Below are 12,356 nucleotides of genomic sequence, written 5' to 3'. Positions count from 1 at the left end.
TACCACAAGGGCACCCAAGGGAACCCAAGGGCACCCAATGTACCACAATGGCACCCAATGGCAGCCAGTGTGCCACAATGGCACCCAAAGGCACCCAAGGGCACACAATGGTACCACAATGGCACCCAAGGGAACCCAATGGTATCACAATGGCACCCAAGGGCACCCTATGGTACCGCAAGGGCACCCAAGGGAACCCAAGGGCACCCAATGCTACCACAAGGGCACCCAGTGGTACCACAGTGGCACTCAATGGTCCACAAAGGCACCCAAGGGCACCCAATGGTACCACAATGGCACCCAAGGGCACCCAAGGGTACCACAATGGCACCCAAGGGAACACAAGGGTATCACAATGGCACCCAAGGGAACCCAAAGGCACCCAATGGTACCACAGTGGCACCCAAGGGCACCCAAAGGTACCACAATGGCACCCAAGGGAACCAAGGGCACCCAATGGTACCACAATGGCACCCAATGGCACCCAAGGGTACCACAATGGCACCCAAGGGAACCAAGGGCACCCAATGGTACCACAATGGCACCCAAGGGAACCCAAGGGCACCACAATGGCACCCAAGGGCGCCCAACGACACTCATAGGGTCACCCAATGGCACCCAATGGCACCCAGTGGCACCCAAGAGTCACCCAATGACCCCGAGTGACCCCAAAAACCCCTATAGGGTCCCCATATTGGGGTCTCCCCCCTCCCACACAAATGACCCCAAATGTCCCTAATTGGGATGACCCCAAATGACCCTAAAAGGGCTGACCCCAAATGACCCCAAAAGCCCCCATAGGGTCCCCAATATTGGGGTCCCCCCCACAATGACCCCAAATGACCCCGAATGACCCCAAAAGCCCCTATAGGGTCTCCAATATTCGCCCCCCCCCCCCCCCAATGACCCCAAATGTCCCTATAGGGTCCCCAGCATTGGGGTCTCCCCCCACGATGACCCCAAATGACCCTAAAAGTGATGACCCCAAATGACCCTAAAAGCCCCTATAGGGTCCCCAATATTGGGGTCTCCCCCCACAATGACCCCAAATGACCCCAAATGTCCCTATAGGGTCCCCATATTGGGGTCTCCCCCCACGATGACCCCAAATGACCCTAAAAGTGACGACCCCAAATGACCCCAAAAGCCCCTATAGGGTCCCCAATATTGGGGTCTCCCCCCACAATGACCCCAAATGACCCCGAATGACCCCAAAAGCCCCTATAGGGTCCCCAATATTGGGGTCTCCCCCCACGATGACCCCAAATGACCCCGAATGACCCCAAAAGCCCCTATAGGGTCCCTAATATTGGGGTCTCCCCCCACAATGACCCCAAATATCCCTATAGGGACCCCAAGCATTGGGGTCTCCCCCCACAATGACCCCAAATGACCCCAAAAGCCCCTATAGGGTCCCCATATCGGGGTCTCCCCCCACAATGACCCCAAATGCCCCTATAGGGTCCCCATATTGGGGTCTCCCCCCACGATGACCCCAAATGACCCCGAATGACCCCAAAAGCCCCTATAGGGTCCCCAATATTGGGGTCTCCCCACACAATGACCCCAAATGACCCCAAAAGCCCCTATAGGGTCCCCATATCGGGGTCTCCCCCCACAATGACCCCAAATGACCCCAAATGACCCCAAAAGCCCCTATAGGGTCCCCATATTGGGGTCTCCCCCCACGATGACCCCAAAAGTCCCTATAGGGTCCCCAATATTGGGGTCTCCCCCCACGATGACCCCAAATGAGCCCAAATATCCCTATAGGGTCCCCAATATTGGGGTCTCCCACCTGTCCCTAAAAGGGCTGACCCCAAATGACCCCAAAAGCCCCTATAGGGTCCCCAATATTGGGGTCTCCCCCCACAATGACCCCAAATGAGCCCAAATATCCCTATAGGGTCCCCATATTGGGGTCTCCCCCCACAATGACCCCAAATGAGCCCAAATATCCCTATAGGGTCCCCATATTGGGGTCTCCCCCCACGATGACCCCAAATGTCCCTATAGGGTCCCCATATCGGGGTCTCCCCCCACAATGACCCCAAATGACCCCAAATGACCCCAAAAGCCCCTATAGGGTCCCCATATCGGGGTCTCCCCACACAATGACCCGAAATGACCCCGAATGACCCCAAAAGCCCCTATAGGGTCCCCATATCGGGGTCTCCCCCCACAATGACCCCAAATGACCCCGAATGACCCCAAAAGCCCCTATAGGGTCCCCATATCGGGGTCTCACCTGCCAGCACGGGTTCCCCAAATTTGTTCCCGTAGTCGCTGGCCCCATTGCTGGCCCCGATGGCGACTTCTATGGGGCGGGCGAAGGATTTGGGGTACGGCAACGAGGCGTCCTCCCACGGCAACGGGTACCCTACAAATCCCAGGCTTATGGGGTTACTGGGGTCTTATGGGGTTTTAGGGGAAACACAGAAGGGGACTGGGGGGGGTTGGATTTGGGGTGGCCCTAAAGGGGATCTGGGGGTCCCAAAGGGATTTATGGGGTCTTGAAGGCATTTGGGGTTGCCCTAAAGGGGATCTGGGGTTCCTAAAGGGATTTATGGGGTCCTAAAGGGGTTTATGGGGTCCTAAAGAGATTTATGGGGTCCTAAGGGGATTTAGGGTGGTCCTAAAGGGATTTATGGGATCCTAAAGGGATTTATGGGGTCCTAAAGGGATTTGGGGTGGTCCTAAAGGGATTTATGGGGTCCTAAGGGGATCTGGGGGTCCTAAAGGGATTTGGGGTGGTCCTAAAGGGGATCTGGGGTTCCTAAAGGGATTTATGGGGTCCTAAGGGGATTTGGGGTGGTCCTAAAGGGATTTATGGGGTCCTAAGGGGATTTGGGGTGGTCCTAAGGGGATTTATGGGGTCCTAAGGGGATTTGGGGTGGTCCTAAAGGGGTTCTGGGGGTCCTAAAGGGATTTATGGGATTCTGGAGGGATTTATGGGGTCCTAAAGGGATTTATGGGATTCTAAAGGGATTTATGGGGTCCTAAAGGGGTTTATGGGGTCCTAAAGGGGTTTTGGGATCCTAAAGAGATTTATGGGGTCCTAAGGGGAATTGGGGTGGTCCTAAGGGGATTTATGGGATCCTAAAGGGATTTAGGGTGTCCTAAAGGGATTTGGGGTGGTCTTGTAGGGGATCTGGGGGTCCTAAAGGGATTTATGGGATTCTAAAGGGATTTATGGGGTCCTAAAGGGATTTATGGGATTCTAAAGGGGTTTATGGGGTCCTAAAGCGATTTATGGGATCCTAAAGAGATTTATGGGGTCCTAAGGGGATTTATGGGGTCCTAAAGGGGTTTATGGGATCCTAAAGGAATTTAGGATGGTCCTAAAGGGACTTATGAGGTCCTAAAGGGATTTATGGGATTCTGAAGGCATTTATGGGATTCTAAAGGGATTTATGGGGTCTTGAAGTGATTTATGGGGTCTTGAAGGGATTTACGGGATTCTAAAGGGATTTATGGGGTCCTAAAGGGATTTATGGGGTCCTAAGGGGATCTGGGGTGGTCCTAAAGGGGATTTATGGGGTCCTAAGGGATTTATGGGGTCTTACGGGGTTTCAGGGGGACCCCATTGGGGGAATTGGGGTTGTGGGGTTTGGGGTGGGCGAAGGATTTGGGGTACGGCAACGAGGCGTCCTCCCACGGCAACGGGTACCCTACAAATCCCGGGGTTATTGGGGTCTTATGGGGTTTTAGGGGAAACACAGAAGGGGACTGGGGGGGTTTGGATTTGGGGTGGCCCTAAAGGGGATCTGGGGGTCCCAAAGGGATTTATGGGGTCTTGAAGGCATTTGGGGTTGCCCTAAAGGGGATCTGGGGTTCCTAAAGGGATTTATGGGGTCCTAAAGGGGTTTATGGGGTCCTAAAGAGATTTATGGGGTCCTAAGGGGATTTAGGGTGGTCCTAAAGGGATTTATGGGATCCTAAAGGGATTTATGGGGTCCTAAAGGGATTTGGGGTGGTCCTAAAGGGATTTATGGGGTCCTAAGGGGATTTGGGGTGGTCCTAAGGGGATTTATGGGGTCCTAAAGGGATTTAGGGTGTCCTAAAGGGATTTGGGGTGGTCTTGTAGGGGATCTGGGGGTCCTAAAGGGATTTATGGGATTCTAAAGGGATTTATGGGGTCCTAAAGGGATTTATGGGATTCTAAAGGGGTTTATGGGGTCCTAAAAAGATTTATGGGATCCTAAAGAGATTTATGGGGTCCTAAGGGGATTTATGGGGTCCTAAGGGGTTTATGGGATCCTAAAGGAATTTAGGATGGTCCTAAAGGGACTTATGAGGTCCTAAAGGGATTTATGGGATTCTGAAGGGATTTATGGGATTCTAAAGGGATTTATGGGGTCCTAAAGGGATTTGGGGTGATCCTAAAGGGATTTATGGGATTCTGGAGGGATTTATGGGGTCCTAAAGGGATTTATGGGATTCTAAAGGGATTTATGGGGTCCTAAAGGGGTTTATGGGGTCCTAAGGGTATTTGGGGTGGTCCTAAGGGGATTTATGGGGTCCTAAGAGGATTTAGGGTGGTCCTAAGGGGATTTATGGGATCCTAAAGGGATTTATGGGGTCCTAAGGGGATTTAGGGTGGTCCTAAAGGGGATCTGGGGGTCCTAAAGGGGTTTATGGGGTCCTAAGGGGATTTGGGGTGGTCCTAAAGGGATTTATGGGGTCCTAAAGAGATTTATGGGGTCCTAAGGGGATTTGGGGTGGTCCTAAAGGGATTTATGGGGTCCTAAAGGGATTTGGGGTGATCCTAAAGGGATTTATGGGATTCTGGAGGGATTTATGGGGTCCTAAAGGGGTTTATGGGGTCCTAAGGGTATTTGGGGTGGTCCTAAGGGGATTTATGGGATCCTAAAGGGATTTATGGGGTCCTAAGGGGATTTGGGGTGGTCCTAAAGGGGATCTGGGGGTCCTAAAGTGGTTTATGGGGTCCTAAAGGGATTTGGGGTGGTCCTAAAGGGATTTATGGGGTCCTAAAAGGATTTATGGGATTCTAAAGGGATTTATGGGGTCCTAAGGGGATTTATGGGATCCTAAGGGGATTTGGGGTGGTCCTAAGGGGATTTATGGGGTCCTAAAGGGATTTATGGGATCCTAAAGGGATTTGGGGTTGTCTTGTAGGGGATCTGGGGGTCACAAAGGGATTTAGGGGGGTCCCAAACGGGATGTGTGGGTCAGGAGTCCCTATGGGGTCGTTATGGGGTCGCTATGGGGTTCCTAGGGGGTCGCTGTAGGGTCGCTATGAGGTTGTTATGGGGTCGCTATGGGGTCGCTATGGGGTTGCTATGGGGCCATTATAGGATCGCTATGGGGCCACTATGGGGCCGCTATAGGGTCGCCATGGGGCCGCTATGGGGTCATTATAGGATCGCTATGGGGTCGCTATGGGGCCGCTATGGGGCCGTTATGGGGTCGCTATGGGGCTGCTATGGGGCCATTATAGGATCGCTATGGGGTCGCTATGGGGCTGCTATGGGGCCATTATAGGATCGCTATGGGGTCGCTATGGGGCTGCTATGGGGCCATTATAGGATCGCTATGGGGTCGCTATGGGGCTGCTATGGGGCCATTATAGGATCGCTATGGGGCCGCTATGGGGTCGCTATGGGTCCGCTATGGGGCCACCATGGGGTCGCTATAGGGCCGCTATAGGGCAGCTATGGGGCCGCCATGGGGCCATTATGGGTTTGCTATGGACTCGCTATGGGGTTGCTATGGGGCCATTATAGGATCGCTATGGGGCCGCTATAGGGTCGCTATGGGGTCGCTATGGGGTTGCTATGGGCTCACTATGGGGTCGCTATGGGGTTGCTATGGGGTCGCTATGGGCTTGCTATAGGGCAGCTATAGGGTCGCTATAGGGCCGCTATGGGGCCGCTATGGGGCCGTTATGGGGTCGCTATGGGGCTGCTATGGGGCCATTATAGGATTGCTATGGGGCCGCTATGGGGTCGCTATGGGTCTGCTATGGGGCCGCAATAGGGTCGCTATGGGGCCACTATGGGGCTGATATGGGGTCGCCATGGGGTCGCTATGGGGCCGTTATGGGGCTGCTATGGGGCCGTTACAGGGTCGCTATGGGGCCGCTATAGGGTCACTATGGGGCCGCTATGGGGCCGCTATGGGTCCACCATGGGGTCGCTATGGGGTCGCTATAGGGTCACTATAGGGCCGCCATGGGGTCCCTATGGGGCCGCTATGGGGTCGCTATGGGGCCGTTATAGGATCGCTAGGGGGCCGCTATGGGGTCGCTATGGGGCCGCTATGGGTCCGCCATGGGGTCGCTATGGGGCCGCTATAGGGCCGCTATAGGGCCGCTATGGGGCCGCCATGGGGCCGCTATGGGGCCGCCATGGGGTCGCTATGGGGTCGCTATGGGGCCGCTATGGGTCCACTATGGGGTCGCTATGGGGTCGCTATGGGGCCGCTATGGGGTCGCTATGGGTCCGCCATGGGTCCGCCATGGGGTCGCTAGGGGGTCGCTATAGGGCCGCTATAGGGCCGCTATGGGGCCGCTATGGGGCCGCTATGGGGTCGCTATGGTGCCGCTATGGGGCCGCCATGGGGTCGCTATGGGGTCGCTATGGGGCCGCTATGGGGCCGCTATGGGTCCACTATGGGATCGCTATGGGGTCGCTATGGGTCCGCCATGGGGCCGCCATGGGGTCGCTAGGGGGTCGCTATGGGGCCGCTATGGGGCCGCTATGGGTCCACTATGGGGTCGCTATGGGGTCGCTATGGGTCCGCCATGGGGTCGCCATGGGGTCGCTATGGGGTCGCTATGGGCTTGCTATAGGGCAGCTATAGGGTCGCTATGGGGCTGCTATGGGGTCGCTATGGGGCCGCTATAGGGTCGCTATCGGGCCGCTATGGGGCCGCCATGGGGTCGCTATCGGGCCGCTATAGGGTCGCTATGGGGCCGGTATGGGATCACTATGGGGTCGTTATGGGCTCGCTATGGGCTCGCTATGGGCTCGCTATGGGGCCGCCATGGGGTTGCTATGGGGTCGCTATGGGGCCGCTATGGGGCCGCTATGAGGCCGCTATGGGGCCGCCATGGGGTCGTTATAGGATTGCTATGGGGTCGCTATGGGGCCACCATGGGGTCGCTATAGGGCTGCTATAGGGTCGCTATGGGGCCGCTATGGGGCCGTTATAGGATCGCTATGGGGCTGCTATGGGGCCATTATAGGATCGCTATGGGGTCGCTATGGGGTCGCTATGGGGCAGATATAGGGCCGCCATGGGGTCGCTATGGGGCCGCTATGGGGTCGCTATGGGTCTGTCATGGGGTCGCTATGGGGTCGCTATGGGGCCATTATAGGATCGCTATGGGGCCGTTATAGGATCGCTATGGGGTCGCTATGGGGCCGCTATGGGGCCGCTATGGGGCCGCCATGGGGTCTCACCGGGCAGCAGCAGGTTCCCAAAGCTGTACCCCGCAGTGGCGGCCATGACGAGGCCCCCCCTCCCCGCGCTCTGCACGTCCCGAATGCGGCCCCCGGTGCCGGTGGTGGCGCCGCTGAACGGAGCCACGGCTGGGGGTAATTAGCGCCTTAATTAATCACCCTCGTTACTGACCGCAACCCCGCAGCGACGGCCCACCCCCCCCCCCACCCCCCAATTAGCGCCCCTCTAATTAGCCCCAACGTCCCACGTTCAGCAGGCAGAAAACCCCAATCAGCGCCCCAACCCCCCCACCCCCCAATTAGCAACCTCCCCTGCAATTAGCATCCCGCATTGCAATTAGTGACCGCCCTAATTAGCGACCCACCTAATTAGCCCCCGCAATCCCACATTCAGCAACCATAAGCTCCTAATCAGTGCCCAAACCCCCCCAATTTCCACCCAAAACCCCCTAATTAGCACCCAAACCTCCCCAATTAGCCCTCAAACCCCTTAATTAGCGCCCCCCTAATTAGCACTCCCCTAATTAACCCCCACAACCCCACATTCAGCAGCCATAAGCCCCCAATCAGTGCCAAACCCCCCAATTACCACCCAAACCCCCCTGTTTACCCCCCAAAACCCCATAATTACCCCCCATACCCCCCAATTAACACCCAATCTCCCTAATTAGCACCCCTCTAATTAGCCCCACCGTCCCGCATTCAGCAGGCAGAAATCCCCAATCAGCGCCCCAACCCCCCCCCCCAATTAGCAACCTCCCCTGCAATTAGCACCCCCCCCCAATTAGTGCCCTAATTAACCCCCCACAATTACACATTCAGCAGCCATAAGCTCCTAATCAGTGCCCAAACCCCCCCAATTACCAGCCAAATCCCCCTAATTAGCACCCCAAAACCCCATAATTAGCACCCATGCCCCCCAATTAGCATCATATCCCCCTAATTAGCGCCTCCCTAATTAGCGACCCCCCTAATTAGCCCCCACAACCCCACATTCAGCAGCCATAGCCTCCCTAATTACCTCCCAACCCCCCCAATTAGCACCCAAACCCCCCTGATTACCCCCCAAAACCCCATAATTACCCCCCATACCCCCCAATTAACACCCAATCTCCCTAATTAGTGCCCCCCTAATTAGCACTCCCCTAATTAACCCCCACAACCCCACATTCAGCAGCCATAACCCCCCCAATTACCACCCAAACCCCCCTAATTACCCTCCAAAACCCCATAATTACCCCCCAACCCCCCAATTAGCACCTAATCTCCCTAATTAGCGCCCCTCTAATTAGCCCCACCGTCCCGCATTCAGCAGGCAGAAAACCCCCAATCAGCACCCCAACCCCCCCCACCCCCCCCAATTAGCAACCTCCCCTGCAATTAGCACCCCCCCCAATTAGTGCCCTAATTAACCCCCCACAATTACACATTCAGCAGCCATAAACCCCCAATCAGTACCCAAACCCCCCCAATTACCACCCAAATCCCCCTAATTAGCACCCCAAAACCCCATAATTAGCACCCATGCCCCCCAATTAGCATCATATCCCCCTAATTAGCGCCCCCCTAATTAGCGACCCCCCTAATTTGCCCCCACAACCCCACATTCAGCAGCCATAGCCTCCCTAATTACCTCCCAACCCCCCCAATTACCACCCAGATCCCTCTAATTAGCACCCCAAAACCCCATAATTACCACCCATGCCCCCCAATTAGCGCCCAATCCCCCTAATTAGCACCTCACTAATTAGTGACCCCCCTAATTAGCCCCCACAACCCCACATTCAGCAGCCATAACCCCCCTAATTACCACCCAAACCCCCCTAATTACCCTCCAAAACCCCATAATTACCCCCCAAAGCCCCCCAATTAGCACCCAATCTCCCTAATTAGCGCCCCTCTAATTAGCCCCAACGTCCTGCGTTCAGCAGGCAGAAAACCCCAATCAGCACCCCAACCCCCCCCACCCCCCAATTAGCAACCTCCCCTGCAATTAGCACACCCCCCCAATTACTGCCCCGTCTAATTAGCCCCCACAATTACACATTCAGCAGCCATAAGCTCCTAATCAGTGCCCAAACCCCCCTGATTACCACCCAAATCCCCCTAATTAGCACCCCAAAACCCCATAATTACCACCCATGCCCACCACTTAGTGCCCAATCCCCCTAATTAGCGCCCCCCTAATTAGCGACTCCCCTAATTAGCCCCCAGAACCCCATAATTACCCCCCAAAACCCCCCAATTAGCACCCAATCTCCCTAATTAGCGCCCCTCTAATTAGCCCCAACGTCCCGCGTTCAGCAGGCAGAAAACCCCAATCAGCGCCCCAACCCCCCACCCCCCAATTAGCAACCTCCCCTGCAATTAGCACCCCCCCCCAATTAGTGCCCTGTCTAATTAACCCCCCACAATTACACATTCAGCAGCCATAAGCCCCCAATCAGTGCCCAAACCCCCCCAATTACCACCCAAACCCCCCTAATTATCACCCAAAAACCCCCCAATTAGCCCTCACCTCCCTTAATTAGCCCCTTCCTAATTAGCAACCCCCCTAATTAGTCCCCACAACCCCACATTCAGCAGCCATAAGCCCCCAATCAGTGCCCAAACCCCCCCAATTACCACCAAAACCCCCTAATTAGCACCCCAAGCCCCCCTAATTACCACCCAAACCCCCCTGATTACCCCCCCAAAACCCCATAATTACCCCCCAATTAACACCCAATCTCCCTAATGAGCGCCCCCCTAATTAGCACCATATCCCCCTAATTAGTGCCCCCCTAATTAGCGACCCCCCTAATTAGCCCCCACAACCCCACATTCAGCAGCCACAACCTCCCAATTACCCCCCAAACCCCCCTGATTACCCCCCAAAACCCCATCAATACCCCCCAAAACCCAATAATTACCCCCCAAACCCCCCAATTAACACCCAATCCTTCTAATTAGCGCCCCCCCTAATTAGCACTCCCCTAATTAACCCCCGCAACCCCACATTCAGCAGCCATACCCCCCCCAATTACCCCCCAAACCCCCCTGATTACCACCCAAACCCCCCTGATTACCCCCCCAAAACCCCATAATTGCCCCCCAATTAACACCCAATCTCCCTAATGAGCGCCCCCCTAATTACCACCCCCTCTAATTAACCCCCACAACCCCACATTCAGCAGCCATAACCCCCCTAATTACCTCCCAACCCCCCCAATTACCCCCCAAACCCTCCTGATTATCCCCCAAAACCCCCTAATTAACACCCAAATCCCCCAATTAACACCCAATCCTCCTAATTAGCGCCCCCTAATTACCACCCCCTCTAATTAACCCCCACAACCCCACATTCAGCAGCCATACCCCCCCCAATTACCCCCCAAACCCCCCTGATTACCCCCCAAAACCCCATCATTACCCCCCAAAACCCCATCATTACCACCCATGCCCCCCAATTAGCACCATATCCCCCTAATTATTGCCCCCCTAATTAGCAACCCCCCTAATTAGCCCCCACAACCCCACATTCAGCAGCCACAACCCCCCATTTACCACCCAAACCCCCCTGATTACCCCCCAAAACCCCATCATTACCACCCAAAACCCCATAATTACCCCCCAAACCCCCCAATTAACACCCAATCCTCCTAATTAGCGCCCCCCCTAATTAGCACTCCCCTAATTAACCCCCACAACCCCACATTCAGCAGCCACAACCCCCCATTTACCACCCAAACCACCCTCATTACCCCCCAAAACCCCATCATTACCCCCCAAAACCCCATCATTACCCCCCAAACCCCCCAATTAACACCCAATCCTCCTAATGAGCGCCCCCCTAATTACCACCCCCTCTAATTAACCCCCACAACCCCACATTCAGCAGCCATAACCCCCCTAATTACCTCCCAACCCCCCCTAATTACCCCCCAAACCCTCCTGATTATCCCCCAAAACCCCCTAATTAACACCCAAATCCCCCAATTAACACCCAATCCTCCTAATTAGCGCCCCCTAATTACCACCCCCTCTAATTAACCCCCACAACCCCACATTCAGCAGCCATACCCCCCCTAATTACCTCCCAACCCCCCCTAATTACCACCCAAACCCCCCTGATTACCCTCCAAAACCCCATAATTACCACCCATGCCCCCCAATTAGCACCATATCCCCCTAATTAGCGCCCCCCTAATTAGCGACCACCCTAATTAGCCCCCACAACCCCACATTCAGCAGCCACAACCCCCCATTTACCACCCAAACCCCCCTGATTACCCCCCAAAACCCCAGTTACCCCCCAACCCCCCCTAATTAGCACCCAAACCTCCCCAATTAGCCCTCAAACCCCTTAATTAGCGCCCCCCTAATTAGCGACTCCCCTAATTAACCCCCACAACCCCACATTCAGCAGCCATAACCCCCCCAATTACCCCCCAAACCCCCGATTACCCCCCAAAACCCCATCATTACCCCTCAAAACCCCATCATTACCCCCCAAAACCCCCAATTAACACCCAATCCCCCTAATTAGCGCCCCCCTAATTAGCGACCACCCTAATTAGCCCCCACAACCCCACATTCAGCAGCCACAACCCCCCATTTACCACCCAAACCACCCTCATTACCCCCAAAACCCCATCATTACCCCCCAAAACCCCATCATTACCCCCCAACCCCCCCCACCCAATTAGCACCCCGACCCTAATTAACGCCCCCGCTAATTAATTAGCACCGTACCGGTGGGGAAGTTGTGGGTCTCGGCGGTCAGCAGGACGTGCCGGGTGCTGAGCAGCTGCCGGAAGGCGCTGGGCTTCGTGGGGTCCGTGGGGAACAGAGACGGAACCGCGGCTCCGCGGATGGCACTGGGTGGGGGGGGGGGGGCACCCATGGGTGGGGGGGGTCGTCAGGGCACCCATGGGTGGGGGGGGGGTC

General features: G+C 55.5%; 1 protein-coding gene across 2 annotated transcripts in view; it reads right to left on the bottom strand.

The window, feature by feature from the left end:
- The window catches only part of PFAS (phosphoribosylformylglycinamidine synthase), a 99,958-nt gene that overhangs the window by 60,887 nt on the left and 26,715 nt on the right, over positions 1-12,356 (bottom strand). For both annotated transcript variants that reach the window (XR_016461090.1, XM_090129480.1), the window contains exons 8-10: positions 12,162-12,286; positions 7,428-7,556; positions 2,249-2,380 (exon numbers count right to left, since the gene is read on the bottom strand). Coding sequence is in view for 1 of the 2 variants with exons in the window: in XM_090129480.1 (XP_089985606.1) it covers positions 2,249-2,380; positions 7,428-7,556; positions 12,162-12,286 (386 nt within the window). In the remaining variant the exon portion in view is untranslated. The remainder of the gene's footprint in view (positions 1-2,248; positions 2,381-7,427; positions 7,557-12,161; positions 12,287-12,356) is intronic.

Source organism: Phasianus colchicus, chromosome 36 (genome assembly GCF_987193195.1).
Source record: "Phasianus colchicus chromosome 36, bPhaCol1.hap1.1, whole genome shotgun sequence".
Lineage (NCBI taxonomy): Eukaryota > Metazoa > Chordata > Aves > Galliformes > Phasianidae > Phasianus > Phasianus colchicus.
Note: the sequence above shows the minus strand (reverse complement) of the source record. Positions and strands in the feature narration are given on the sequence as shown.